General features: G+C 51.2%; 5 protein-coding genes across 5 annotated transcripts; 3 read left to right on the top strand and 2 right to left on the bottom strand.

Annotated features, from left to right (window-relative positions):
- Positions 1 to 541: 541 nt before the first annotated feature.
- KD926_010759 (prephenate dehydrogenase (NADP(+))) lies at positions 542 to 2918 on the bottom strand (the record flags this gene model as incomplete). The annotated part of the gene is made up of 7 exons (XM_053103155.1): positions 542 to 694; positions 776 to 907; positions 978 to 1577; positions 1644 to 1792; positions 1867 to 1913; positions 2532 to 2755; positions 2814 to 2918. The coding sequence occupies 7 exons, from the start codon at positions 2916 to 2918 to the stop codon at positions 542 to 544; spliced, it is 1410 nt and encodes a 469-aa protein (XP_052953428.1).
- Positions 2919 to 3051: 133 nt separating this feature from the next.
- KD926_010758 (40S ribosomal protein uS11) lies at positions 3052 to 3801 on the top strand (the record flags this gene model as incomplete). Its single annotated transcript, XM_053103154.1, has 4 exons — positions 3052 to 3118; positions 3184 to 3256; positions 3414 to 3574; positions 3650 to 3801. The coding sequence occupies 4 exons, from the start codon at positions 3052 to 3054 to the stop codon at positions 3799 to 3801; spliced, it is 453 nt and encodes a 150-aa protein (XP_052953427.1).
- A 730-nt stretch (positions 3802 to 4531) lies between these two features.
- On the top strand, positions 4532 to 5959 carry KD926_010757 (AAR2 splicing factor family protein; the record flags this gene model as incomplete). Its single annotated transcript, XM_053103152.1, has 1 exon — positions 4532 to 5959. The coding sequence occupies one exon, from the start codon at positions 4532 to 4534 to the stop codon at positions 5957 to 5959; it is 1428 nt and encodes a 475-aa protein (XP_052953426.1).
- A 409-nt stretch (positions 5960 to 6368) lies between these two features.
- On the bottom strand, positions 6369 to 7704 carry KD926_010756 (branched-chain amino acid aminotransferase, cytosolic; the record flags this gene model as incomplete). Its single annotated transcript, XM_053103151.1, has 3 exons — positions 6369 to 6554; positions 6619 to 7220; positions 7293 to 7704. The coding sequence occupies 3 exons, from the start codon at positions 7702 to 7704 to the stop codon at positions 6369 to 6371; spliced, it is 1200 nt and encodes a 399-aa protein (XP_052953425.1).
- A 4082-nt stretch (positions 7705 to 11786) lies between these two features.
- Positions 11787 to 13924, top strand: KD926_010755 (putative C6 transcription factor; the record flags this gene model as incomplete). The annotated part of the gene is made up of 6 exons (XM_053103150.1): positions 11787 to 11817; positions 12004 to 12590; positions 12647 to 12798; positions 12856 to 13035; positions 13094 to 13447; positions 13504 to 13924. The coding sequence occupies 6 exons, from the start codon at positions 11787 to 11789 to the stop codon at positions 13922 to 13924; spliced, it is 1725 nt and encodes a 574-aa protein (XP_052953424.1).
- Between the last annotated feature and the right edge of the window lie 377 nt (positions 13925 to 14301).

The following is a 14301-nucleotide window of genomic DNA, read 5'->3' as shown; positions in this document are numbered from 1 at the left end:
ATTAAGTCTGGGACTTGGGACCAATGGCTTGATAATCAGATTAAATATTTCCTACACTATAAACCCTTAACCAGGATACCCAGCATCGGGTGACGAGGCTTGCATTAGCACGCTGCACCATTGTTTGCCACGTACTTCGAAAGTACGTATAGCCGGAAAGGCAAGGATCCAGTCAATCCATGATCATAAGAGCACTTGAGTAAACTGTTCCCCGCTGTAATCGCTTCTAGTTAACCCGAAAGACAATGAATGGCTGATAAGAGGCCACATAAATGAAGTAAGTACGCTCGGTGCAACAAAATGAAAAGAGAAACCCCGAAAAAGCCCGCTGGCCGAGTCGACTTATTAACAACGCCCATTTTCCGATGTAAACGGAGTTGAAGCGAAATCTCAAATGCATCAGTAGTGACCACAGCGCCTCGCTAACTTTTGAACCACACTTTTTTCTTGCTTTTTGCCTCTTTTTATCTGGTGTAGAAGGAAGGAAAGAGCAGCGTGCATCATATCATCCGATCATGAATTGTTCCTGCTTTTTTGAGACTCATGAATGTCCGGTCTTCTCAAGGATGGTCTTCATCATTTCGTTGCCGAGCTTGCTGGCCTCGGGGAATCGAGGAGCAAAGTATTTCTGGATACGCTCGAATCGATCGCGGTAGGATTCGAAATCACCGAATGAGACGCAGTCGGACCAAGCCTAGAAGTGAGACAAAGTACGTCAGTATTCTGTGGGTTGGGAAATGGCTATCACCATCGGGGCCTGGGGCGCTTGGCTTACCCTGGCCGCAAAGGTGAATTCCAAGTCATCGGAACGGAACGTCTTGTCATCAATGGCAGTATCGATCGCATTGTCAAGGAGTTCGGGATTCCGGAACAGATATTCTGTAACACCCAGCCACAAACGGAAGAGCTAAATTGGAGAGACTGTAAGCAAGATGTTGTGGCTGCAGACACTATAGAATCAAGTCAAGGCCACTCACAGGGGTGGAGCAAATCATGTGGTCGTAAGGGACGATGCCCAACTTGGACCAACAATCAACAATCGCCAACAGACTCAAGTGATTGTTCGGAGGCGTCTCTTCACGTGGCCGGTTTGAGAGAGAGAAACGGTCCAAAACCTCATCCTTCAGCAAAAGATCTTGGCCTTCGGTGCCTGCTCTGAAAACAGCTGCCCCGGCATCTCTAACTCGACGCTTAAGTTCGTCTCGGCGGCCCTCAATCATAAGCTTGTAAAGATCTGTCACAGATTCCGCATACTGGCGGATTTGCGTCTTAGCCGCCGGGTTCAGAATGGCCAGGCCGGCGTAAACGTGCCACTTGTTTGCGTAGATGCGGAGGGTGATGTTAATCTTGACGTTCTCGATACCTCCTACCCAACGCGAAATCTCCCAAGGAAACTGCTTGTTAGCTTGCCATGCAGTTCCCATGCTAAGGAAGGCAGCATGGGTAACCGCCTGGGTGTCCGCAGTAATGCGATCATGCAGTTCACCAGTCAGGTAGACATATTCGGATCCGAAACACGACAGGACGGTCTCCACGAACCGGAGACTCTCGTCCGACGCACGATGCTTGATGAGGACCTAAGGAGAAAGCAACATTGTTATTATGCGGGCAATTCCAATGTCACTCAGCATACGGAAGCATACCAGAGGTTGACCCTTGGGGTTGACTTTGGGCCCATGCAGCGAATGGCACGATACAATTTCTACATCTGAGGGAAGATGCTTGTCGAAGGCGGACAGCTCAGGAGCTTTGCAGGACGTTTGGCCGCCAACGATGGCGCCGACCTTGGTAGCTTTATGAATTTTCCACGAGTCAGACACCGTTCGAAGGGAAGGTATGGTAGCTTTGGCTTTGACGAAGACATACATGGGCCATATTCTGCCACTACCTTGTCAATAACTCCAGCCTCTACACTGTATATAATAAAATCGCTAATCCTTGAAACCAGGTGTCCATTCGGATAAATTGTAACACCTTGCTATGTACGATAAGTTAAGGAACAGCATGAGCTGCGGCCATAGAGACGTACTGAAGAATCAAATTCTTTTCTCAAATCTTCATAACTATCGGGCTTGTCACAAGCATTAATCCTTCATTCATGAATTTCAAGTTAGTATAAAGCTAGGACCGTAGTCTATCTCGCGTGAAAAAAGATTTAGGAATACGATATAAGAGCCTGGAATCCATTGCAAAGTCAGTCGATGGTCAACAGATAGCGTGTTTTGTGATTCAAGAAGCAAAATCATTTGGTAGTTCAGACAAAGAAAATTAAGGTAGCGAGATATTTACATCATCGACAACTCGGGTGTCACTAAGGCACCAGAATGGTACCAAAGCTATCCCCGAGTCATACTCGAGCCAAATGCACTCAAGTCATCATCCAAATGAGGGGCGGTGTGGGAAGGGGGAGAGAGAGGGGTGATTCATACCTATTATGACGAACGTCGAGGAGTTGGGGAAAGTGTCGTGGAATCATGAAAAAAAGACTGAGAGATTACCTCCACCCTGCTTGGCTGAGTAACTGAGCATACATTTTGCCCATGTCACCCATGCCAATGATGCCAATCATGGCATTTTCCTTGGTGAACCCCATACTGGGTAGGAAAGCTTTGCGACAGTTGATAGAGAGGGGACTGTTCACTGTATTCAAGAAAACAATCCAGATCAAGTGACAGTCCGGCGAAATCAAGACAGGATCCCACGCAGGACACACTGAGATTGACTCTCCTTCTCTTCTCGAGGTACACACGAGGAACTAGCAAAAGGGAAAACTGCGGGAAAATTTAAATAGCCGTTGAAAAAGTACAGCTCACCGCCTCTCGGACCGACTTGCCCCGGCGGGCTCCACCGGCGGCTGTCAAGTCACGGGCTCGCATTCTGGTGGCCTCAGGCGGCCACTCGCTTGGGCCCGCTCGCATTGAGGCTGGGCCAATCAGAACCCCGCAAACTGCCGGTAGGGCACACACCATTTTTCTGTATCTTCGATCTTTTGCACGCCCGTTTGATCTTCTCTCTTCCTTCCCATATTCCATTCCACCACAGCACATCAAAATGCCTCCCAAGAAAGCTCCCGCTGCCGCCAAGGAGAACGTCACTCTCGGCCCTCTGGCCGGTGATGGTAAGAATTCGAAATTTTCTGAAGTTTTTGCGTTTTGCGCATGGACTAACATGGTGGGTTTACAGGCAAGCTCGTCTTCGGCGTTGCCCGTATCTTCGCCTCCTTCAACGATACCTTCGTTCACGTTACCGATCTCTCGTTCGTCTCACCTTTTCTTTTTGCGCGATATTTGCGACAGGCTTCGATGCTTCGGTTCATGTGGATTTGATCTCCGGGAAATTTCGACGTGGATTGAAGATCGGGGCCTGGGATAACAACACCGACAAGTGCAGGATTGCTAACGAATTGACAACAGCGGTCGCGAAACCATCTGCCGTGTCACCGGTGGTATGAAGGTCAAGGCTGACCGTGACGAGTCCTCCCCCTACGCTGCCATGTTGGCCGCCCAGGACGTTGCTACCCGCTGCAAGGAGCTCGGCATCAACGCTCTGCACATCAAGATCCGTGCCACTGGTGGTATGTTACTCTTGAACACTCTGCCCCCGTAATATGATTCCATTTGTTCATATGGCTAATGCGATGTGCTCACAGGTAACGGCACCAAGACCCCCGGTCCCGGTGCCCAGTCCGCTCTCCGTGCTCTCGCCCGTTCCGGCATGAGAATCGGCAGAATCGAGGACGTTACCCCCACTCCCTCCGACTCTACCCGTCGCAAGGGTGGTCGCCGTGGTCGTCGTCTGTAGATATGTGCGGGTCTGTCTTTCTCTTCCAAGTTGTACGAATCTTCTGCAACGCTGGATTGGAGGCTACCAGCAGGGCTCTTGGCCTGTGTATGTGGATGGAATAAACGCGAAGAACGGCATAAAAGCCTGGTCTTCAATTTTTTCATGTCCCAATTGGTTGTTTTCGGCTTTGGGGTTAGTAGTTTGTGGCTTTCGTGGCAACTGCTCAGGTCAATATAACTCAAAACTGGAATGATGCATTCTTCTCAATTTATATGTAGAAACTGTTAGTGCGTGTGATTAAACTGCCAACTTTGTAGTCAAGAACAGTCAAGACTCGAAGCGCGAGTCTTTATCATCGATTTGGTGGTAGGAGGGGCCTTTTTTATCAGGCTTTTATCAGAGCTAAGATAAGATCAGGTGCGGGCATTTTTTCAAATCTGCAGTTTGTTCCATCTACACCTTCTGAAAAGATTTGCCTCTGCGCTTTCATAATCTCACGTATTGAATTCAAGGGTAAATAATTCTCTGATAATTTTACTCATCCACTATCAGCGACCATCCCACATTATAGCGCCATCTGAGGAATACTTACATCTTGGGTTGACGTCAGGGCCCTCCGAATCGACATGCGACATAACGAATGAATTGGACTGAAACCGACACTCCCAATCAAAACACATCTTCCGCATAAATCTTACCCTTCGATATCTGTACCTAAGACCACAATCATATACCATAGTCGACAATCATGCAAGCTTCTGTTTCGCCATCCCCCACCATCCTGGTGCCCCACCTCCCACCGAAGACCCTCGTCGGCATCGACCTCATCACCTTCACCTCGACGCCGAATTTCCACGGAATCCGCGATCTCCCAGCCGGCTGGCATTTCCTATACACAGGAACAACAGAGAGTCTATCCCTCCGAAGCGGAGCCTGGTTCTACGTAGGCGACATCAACGCCGCCGGCACGACCGTCAACGAAAAGAACGCGATCACCGCCCGCCGCAATGACACCGGATCCGAAATCTATATTTGGAAATGGAGCACCGACAACGAGACCCTCGTGCCGTTGCTGAGCAACAGCGATGCAGATAAGCGGGAGGCAATGCGGTACAAAGCGAACCTAGCTGCTGTTTGGCAGCGCGGGAGTCTCTTTCGCTATCGCAGTCGGGTCCCGCCTTCTTCTATTTCGCAGCAGCATTACAAGTCGGGGGTTCAGGCATCGGTGCCGGATGAGGTGGATGAGGAGAATGAGGAGGAGGGGAGGAGGGATTGGCAGGGTCTGACGGATCGGATTTCGCCGAAGCTTCTGTCGCGGATCATCGGGGCTCATGAGGTGGATGTGGATGAGCGGCCGAGATGGACGGTCACGTCTGCCAGTACGGCGAGGAGAGACGACGATGATATTCCCGGCATTGAGAAGTTGCCGGAGGAGTCGGGAAATTCGGCGGAAGGAGGTGAAGGCGTGGCCGTGGAGCAGGAGAGCGAGCTTTCGTTCTTGCCTATTGATCTGAAGAGAACGTGGAGAGAGGGGGCTATTGGGCGGGAACGAACCGAAGCGGCTCAGGACCGATCCTGGGCGCTAGGGGATCTCATACACCAGGCGGCTGGTACCACCGGGGGTAAGACGGAGGTTGATGAAAGGCTCGGACAAGAGCAGGTGCTGGGCGAGTTGCAATTCACCTTCCTCATGATCCTGACCTTGATGAATTACTCCTGTCTGCAGCAGTGGAAAAGATTGCTCGGTTTGATTCTGACGTGCCGGAGTGCAATCAAGGATCATGAACGTTTCATGAGCGACGTGCTGAGATTGCTTTTACTACAGCTTAAAAGATGCGACGATGTCGAGGGAGGACTATTTGATCTTGACGGGGAGGAAGGCGGAGACTTCTTGCGGAAATTACTGGTCAAATTCCGAAAGTCGCTGTATGATGTGGTGGATGGCGGTCCCTCTCCAGTGAAAGACGAATTCGAACGACTAGAGCAGTGGGTTAAAGAGGAATACGACTGGGAGCTGGATCGTGGGGTGGTTGTTCGACACGGTATGCTTCAATTGGAGGATGGCGAAGAGGTTGAGATGGATACGAACGAGGGCGACGAGGATCAAGAAATGGGGGAATATGCACCGGTCATTGTAGACCTTGGAGATGGTGATACTGAGGCCAGCAAGTATTAGCCATGTGGAAGCGATTGTATTTTGGTTTCTAGTTAAAATCTGAGTCTTTCTAGAATGCATTTATGCTTCAAACGAGCTGTTATTTATGTGATATTCTGTTATATGGCGATTAGGTCTAGATTGCTTAGATGAAACTAGATTAAGCCCAGGGCTTACGGAGTTTCATCCCCTCACCTGACTGACTTCGGTACTTGTCTCTCGCTTCCTCGTTTTCTTTTCCTTCTCCATAGACATCTCTCTTCTTCAACGAGGCATCTGAATTCTTAGAGTTATAGTCATCCGATCGGAAAGAAAAACAAAAAATCTCTATGGTCATTGACTGCTAACATAAAACCGGCTCCCTATCCAAGTATATACAATGCAGGTAATTCATCAACGTTTCGATCCGTCATCTCTGAGGTAAGACCTTTTATTTCTGACTCTCTCCCTCAATGACATAGGCCCATTCGTGATTCTCCTGGCCATCCTTGCCGTACATGATAGACTCCAGCCAGGACTTGATCTGGGCGGCGTATCCTGCGCGGTTGGCATTGGCACCCACCATGCTCATTTGAACGTCGCCGTTGCCGATAAGCTTGACGGGGGTCACGAAATACTAGAATCGAGTTAGAACCACCAATCCACACATGAGGACGGACCGGGGATGGAAGTTCACTTACAGCCGTGCCGCAGACGAATGCCTCAACGATACGTCCCTCCTTCCACGCCTGCTCCACGTCACCGATCGTGAACGTCTTTTCAACAACCTCCACCGGCGCGAGGGATCCATAAGCCTTGGTTAAGTGCTCGCGAGCCAGCTGGAGCACACTGCGACGGGTGACACCGGGAAGAATGAGCTGGTTCTCCAGAGGAGCGGTGACGAGCTCCAGTCTTCCAGTCTCCTTGTTATCCCAGACGATGAAGAAGTTGCTGGCGCCGGCCTCGGTCACCTGACGGTCCTCACCGAACAACCACAGCACCTGGTCAAAGCCCAGGGACTGAGCCTTGCCGTGTGCAGAAAGCGAGGGGCCATAGTTGGCACCCAGCTTCGCGTAACCGAACCCACCAGGCCAAGCACGGATGGTGTCCGGTTGCGACGCAAGGAGCTTCAATCCCGGCTGGACACCAGGCTCGAGCTTCTTCTTGGCGGGGTCGGGCCAGGGCACGGCGATGATGAAAAGGAGGGCCTCCTTGGGGGTCTGAATGCCCAGGTGCGGGCCGCTGCCAATCAACGTGGGACGAAGGTACAGGAAGTTCTCGGGTTTATCCTTGGGAAGCCAGCCTAGACACAATGCCGTGTTAGTTCAAACTCCAAACGAGACAGCAAATCACGGCGAAGAGGGGGTGAACGTACGGGGACCATCAATCTGGAGCAATTTGGCGATCAGACGCTTCAGCTCCTCGAACTTAAAGCCGGGCAAAGACGTTCTCTGACCACTGTTTACCAATCTCTCGCCATTAAGGTCGGGGCGGAACAGACGCAGCTTGCCATCGTATCCGCGGTAGACCTTCATTCCCTCGAAACACTCGGTGGCATAGTGCAGGCAAGAGGCCGTGGGGGGGATGCTCAGGTTCTCATACGGCTTGATCTCAGGAGTCTCCCAGCCATTGACATCGGTCCACCGGACGGTGACCATATGATCCGTGCAGTGGGAATGGCTCAGTTCCTCTGGCGAGCCAGGCGCGGGGACAGGTCGAAAGTTAGTCGTGCGGGTGATATTAACCACCGAGGCATCCAGCTCGGCCAAACATGCGACGGAACCCATGATGACTGTTGGTATAGAGGACGAGACAAGGTCTTCGGGGAAACGGAAGGGGGTATATGGTCTATATAGTCGAGGGAAAGAGGCAGGAGTGAGTCACTGCGGAGGTACTACTACCAAATGCGAATTTCCTTATAAACCGGCGATGACAATTGATGACAGGAACCTCCGACAGAGAAGGGAGAAGAATAAGGAGATAACCGACAAAAGATGGTCAGCGCAATCGGATACTGCCCGCTTTATGACTACGGCCTACTGCCTACTACGGGGCCTCCAAGGCGGGTGGGGGGCAAAAGAAAAGTTTTCTCGGGGCCGAGTTGATTGTCTGGGACGTTTCGCCATCGATATCCGAGCCAGACCAGACCATTATCTGCCGTGACCCGCGAAGAAACACTTCCTAGGCTGTCATGGAGTCTTTCCAGTCCAATTGGGGATTGTGATAGGCTCCCAGGACACAACGACGCCCTTCGACGCCCTTCGAGTGACAAAACCGCTTGGCCGTTTCTTTTCTGCCGCGACGTGCAGATGTCGATATCAATCGCCTTCACCGCCCACTCGGCCCCTCCTATCGGTGGAGGTCCCGACTCTAACCGACCAGGGTCCCCGGCTACCCGCGGCCTTCCCGGACCCCGAGATCGGAGGCCGCTTGTCATGTCAAGTCACGGTGTATACACAGGAGTATACACGCCTTAGTCTTACAAGGTGTGGTTGAATCTCACGCGGAACGATGACAGTTCGATGACATTCTCTTCATCTCATCATGTCATTGCCAGCTTCGGGTTTAGAGTTCACGTTCAACGCTCCTTGCCGTATAAACGTCATGCGCGCCCCTAGTGTCGCTATCTACACCGTAAGGACTGTGCAGTGGAAGGTCTGCTGCGTGCCACATGAACCCAAAAAAACTAACCCGTGGTCCTGTAGGGATGTAGAATCCCATATCCCTCACATCCAACCCGCCCTATATACAATACAAGCATAGTGCCATACAAATTTGGGTAGAGTTTCTTCCCAGTCCAAGGTCATCGCTCGTGACACCCAGATCTAACGGTTCCATAGAAATGGCAGAGTGTCAGAAGTATACTCGAGTTACTAACGGCTAACGCCAAAATATATCCAGCGTTAGTGTCGGGTAGATGCAGGATCTACACCTTCCAGAGTTTCCGTCTGAGGGCCCAGCAATCGACCACAGGGTGACACAGGATGGGCTAGGAAGTAATATCCGGGCGGGGTTGACCTAGTTGACATGGCTGACCTGGGGAGGGTGGAGGGTGTAGGGTTTAAGGTTTAGGATGGTTTGATGTGAAGCCCTAACTACTATATATTGGTCGACTATCCATCTGGCTCCTTGGGTTCCTTGTGCGTTAGAATGAGCAGGTGGAGGGCTCATGAGAAATTTTCTGTTTTACTTTCTTTGTTTGTTTTTCTTTTCTTTTTCTTTTTGGTTATTAGGATTGGGAATTCTTGTTTGGATCCCCGTTCTCGTCGCCCCAACCCGCTTGATCTAGGTAGTTGATTAACCCTAATTGGATGATCGACATCCTCTACAATTCCCAAGAGTGAAAATGTACTCCGTATGGCTCATTGTATCTTCAGTATCTTGAGTATTCACCATCCCGATGACCAGTCTCCAGGTGCCAGTGGCGTCTCTGCTGTCCAATACGCCTTACCGGAAAGTGGCTAACGAGAAGTCCAAGGAAAGCAAGAAACGAGGCTTGGCAGGTGACTCGGACAGCTACAATCTAGACTCTAGAAAATCCACGGCGTGCACGAAGTACACGATGACTTCATCTTAGAGGATGGGGAAAAGACTCCGCCTGACAGCCGCATGGGTAAGCATGACGGGATGGGTTGGACAGAGATCTGAATCCGCCCGTGCCTGAGAAGCAACCATTCACCAGCTGGCGGATACTTGAAGCCAGTTGGAATTCGTTGGACGTGGATGTCGTGATGGGGGGATCATGTGATGGCCACAACGTGATGGGCCCCCCCCAGTTCCAGTTCCAAGGATAACCTCGAGATGATCGACAATCCCAGGACGGTGTACCGCGCTGAGAACATCATCGCACCGAGAAATTGTTCGCGCTAAGAATCCCCGATAATGAACCGTAATCGTGCTCTCTGATTGGCCGTGACGACCTCGGATACATCATCGACGTCGCCACCCAGCAGCCATTTCCTCGTTTCTCATGATGCGACCATCCGGTCATCGTGCGACCTTTTTGGTTCATGGCAATAGTCATAGCATGGACGCGACGCAGGGAGAGAGAGGGGAAGACAGTGCGATACTTATGGCGGCAATTGCCTATTCTTGTTGGGCGCGCTGACTAGGGTCTTCCGTCCTTGCAGATTCGCTTGACACTTTTACCTGGTATCCGCAGAAACCTTTCCCACAGGGAACAAAGGGTACCGTTTCAAATTAGATCCGCGTCCAGAGGGTAGAGTCAGATTAATGTGAACGCCACTAGTCACTACGGATTTGATGTAATTCAGGATACGATGGTGGGCCTTGGTGGGAGCTAGGCCCGGGAACAATGTGGTCGAACCAACATAGAGGCAGCAACCCCCGGTGCCTCGAGCTAACCTATCCCAAGCGGATCGCCGGTCGGTGCTCTTTTCCGCCAGTGACAGTTCCCATGGCTTTCAGGCCGGCTGGGACAGCCAGCTTTGTCGCCCTTTTCCTGTCGTCTGTCCCCCTTCCCGCCCTCGCGCCTGGTGGGTCAGATAAGCTAGCCCCCTGGCATTGTTGTTTGCTGGATTTTTATGCCGAGATTTGCCATCCAATTTGGACGCGAAACCTTTGCCGCGTGATAACCTACTACTAAGGTTGCCAAAACCTGTCCTAAAACCTCGTACCGGAAGAGGATGCGGCGTGCTGATCCGCTCTCAGCCTAATCGGTTGGAACGTTGCTGGTGGATTCCTGGCATCAACACGTTTCGCGGCGTCGCAAGAAAACGTATGTAGGCTGTACTATATGGTAACGGCGGTGCAGGGGCCCCGAGAGGGCGTGTGTGTAAGAACGAGTACCAACGATGTAGGCCTTGGGCTGTCGGGCAGACCAAGCGAAGGATTCAAGCCCGCCATACCTTGTGCTAAATAGGCAGGTGTGCAGATGGACTTAAGACCGACGCCCAATGTACCTTGGGAGGAAGATTGATCCGTGAATCAGGACCCGAGCCGTTCAAGTCAATCATGGCTGGATGTGTCTTGCCATAACCCCACCCGCTAATCAACCGGGACAACCTCCAGAGAACCGGTCCTGATGCTTGTCTGCTCTCCTTAGCTTCACCATTCAGAGTGCTGTCATGGATGCAAATGGCGGCTCCAGGCAGCCTGTCGATGGCTGCATCCGTATCCACCGACCGTTCTTTTTCTTTCTTGAAGATGTAATCTGTTTCTTATTGGATGGTTCCTTTTCCCCCCTTTCTCTCCCTCTCTTGTTTCTTGTTTCTTTTCGCCTTTTCCCTTTTCTGGTTGGGGGGTTTTTTTTGCGCATTGGTTGGATTCTCATCCATTCTTCTTCTTCTTCCTTCTCCCCTCTCCGGTATAATAATTGTTCCCTGGCGATTGAGCTCCCTCGTTGTTGCAACATCCATCGTCAAATTCCACTGCCAACCCGACTTCCCCCGGGCAGACCCCAACAATCAACATCCCGTTACGTGTGGCTGACATAGTTCATGGCTGTTCGCCCCTTCCACGAAGCCGGTCGACGCTCTGATAGACGTTAAAAAAATCCGCGAGTCGCGAGACAAGGATCGAGAGGGTGCATAAACAAGAGTGCGATAGGGTGGCGCTGCCAGCAAGTGCGATTTGCTGCAGGCGCCGGTTTTCGAGATATTTTCTCCACGATCGTATCGCCACGTTGGTGGTCCTTTCGAAATCTTTGGCGAGCCCAGAATATAAACAACGCTTAGACCCTGTCCGAACAAGCGCGTATTTCTCGCCTTCACCGTCAGAAATAGACACGACCCCTCGAGATGAATCTGGAAGATCAAAGCAAGCACCTTCCGACACTCGCCCCGGGTCCTCGAGGTCCCGTTATGCACTCAGGGGCAACCATAACAAAGTCGAGAAAAAACTCCACCGCATGTCAACCCTGCAAGCAAGCGAAGAGAAAGGTAAACAATCTCTTTATTTTCGTCTTGAAAGAGAAAACAAGCAGGCACCGGAATTTGCCGCAACCAGGTGGGAGATAGGAGAAAAAGAGAGCGCCACGAAGGCACCCCCTCATTGGAGAACGGTTCTCTTAATCCCCTTGTTACACGCAGGTGCTAATTGTTGCTTCTTCGGATCACAGTGTACAGGACGCCCGCCACCTTGCAAAGCATGCCAGAATACCGAAGCCGAATGTGTCTTTGATGAGACACTCGACCTAAGACGCAAAGTCGCCGCTAAACGCACTCTCGGAGAGCTGGAATATTATCGAGGATTGTTGAACTCTTTGCTGGAGTCACTCAAATCTCCGGAGGACAACAAGATCCAGTACATATTGGATACTATCCGGCAGGCTCCTTCTCTGAAGGACGTTGCCTCCGCCGTAGATGCGCCGACTATGGATATGACCGATGCACCATCGGATAATTTCAAGGGAGGAGCTACCATAGAGGACGCCGTTGCTCAACATGAACGCCTGCTTGTAGATGTTCACTCAAGGATAACGTTAGAGAAGCTTTGCGATGTTCCCGTGCTCCGAGTGCCTGCCAAACCTTGGTCGAGAGTCACCGAAGACGAACAGCTCGTTTCGCATTTGATCTCGTTGTACTTCACGTGGGATCACCCACTGTCCCAAATCATTGACCAAAGAATGTTCATCGAGCACATGAGCAAGGGTGACACGAACTCAGAGTTCTGCAGCCCGCTTCTCGTAAATAGTGTCCTCGCAATGGCAAGTGTAAGGTGCCCCCACAACATTGACCTACCCGCGCGGCATATCTAATTTGATCGAAGGCATATTCAGATTTCCCCGAAGTCTTCTCCTCTCCCGGAGATCTAACCACGAAAGGCAAACACTTTTATGCGGAAGCAGAGCGACTGTGGATAGCGGAAGATGGGCATACGTCGTTGACAAATATCCAGGCAGTCGCTCTAATGAGCTGCGTGTATGTATACTCGAGCGTGTAGTCTGTTGCTTATATGCTCGTACTGATGACCCGAAGGTTGAGCTTCCAGACGAAAAGAAAAGCAAGCTGGCTAATGCTGAGGCAAGCCGTGCAGCTTGCGCAAGACTTTGGAATGTTCCAAGCCCCCCGGTCGAGCCATCAGGAGTGGAAGAAGACACGCATCGATGTGCAGTGTGCCGCGGTTGTAACTGCTTGGGGATTGTTTGCCCTGAACTCGTATGCACATGGTCTGGTCCAACGCGTTTCACTCATCCGCCGACTGACTTTCGAGCAGCCAGGTCTCCTTGGAATCCGGAAAAGTCGCAAACCTTGCACGCCCCCGATTCAAGCCGTTTACCCGGAACAAGCTCGACGATGAGGTTGCATGGGTACCTTATCCTCGCTCGAACCAGATAGATTACGACACAAAGCCGGCTTTGCTCGCGTCAGTCATGGCTCACACGACAGACCTGACAGAAATTGTAGTGGACATCCAGGATTTATTGTATGATAAGGCGCTCGACTTGAGAATGGAGGATACGTGGGTAGCGGCGAACAACTTATACACTCGTTTAGGGGCGTGGTTGGAAGGACTACCTGACGCTCTGCAAGTTGACGAGGAACAAATCCCGCAAATCTTGTACATGCAGTAAGGACGGACCCCTGTCTTGTCTTGTTAATCATTAGGCCTGACGTGTACTGCAGCATCAACTACCATTATACCACCATCTACCTGTCCGGGTTTTTCCTTGATCACGAAGGAAGAACATTACAGCCGGCCCAAATCGAGCAGGCCAGATTGGCCCAGCTGCAGTCGGCGAACCAGATCGCACATTGCCTTCGCATCCATCACGAGTCTTACGGGCTTCGACACGTGCCTCGACTGATGCTTGGGCCCACAAACAGAGGCGCCCTGGCCTTGCTCGCCGCTCTAGAGGATGAAGAGCTCAAGGAATCCTTCATCGAGTTGTGTCGGTTTTTGGTCGCTTTCAGCAAGAGGTTCTCGCAGGCTCAAGCCATGATCCACATGATCGAAAAAAGGGCCAGGCAGATGAAAATTGCATTGCCTCCCGAGGCTGTTGCCGTGCTCGATCACAAAGAGCTAGAGACTTCTCAATGGCTCTAACTTGCTGGTAACATGCCCCTTAACCCCTTGCCTTCAGTCGACTTTGCTGATTTGTTTAGGGAAGGAGGAAGAGACATAACGCGCCCGATAAACAGAATACCGACTCTCGAGCACAGCGGAAGAACGAACAGGGTGTAGTAGGTTGAAGGGTGGACGAAGAATCCCGGGCGCCCAGTCGCAGATAATGGCCTTCGAGCACGGAAGGTCTGATCAGGGCATGACTCTTTCTCTTTTTGGATTAGACGATACACAGTTAGAACTTAAATTGAATAGGGTCAATTTATTCAGTCTGACCCGACGAAAAAGAAAAACGGAAAAAGAGAAAAGCAAACGGACCAGGGTTTTCTCTTCGATGCGTAAGGTATGTATGGGGAGAG

The sequence above is a fragment of the Aspergillus affinis genome (assembly GCF_023601865.1).
Source record: "Aspergillus affinis strain CMG 70 chromosome Unknown NODE_86_length_164826_cov_86_211346, whole genome shotgun sequence".
NCBI lineage: Eukaryota > Fungi > Ascomycota > Eurotiomycetes > Eurotiales > Aspergillaceae > Aspergillus > Aspergillus affinis.
Note: the sequence above shows the minus strand (reverse complement) of the source record. Positions and strands in the feature narration are given on the sequence as shown.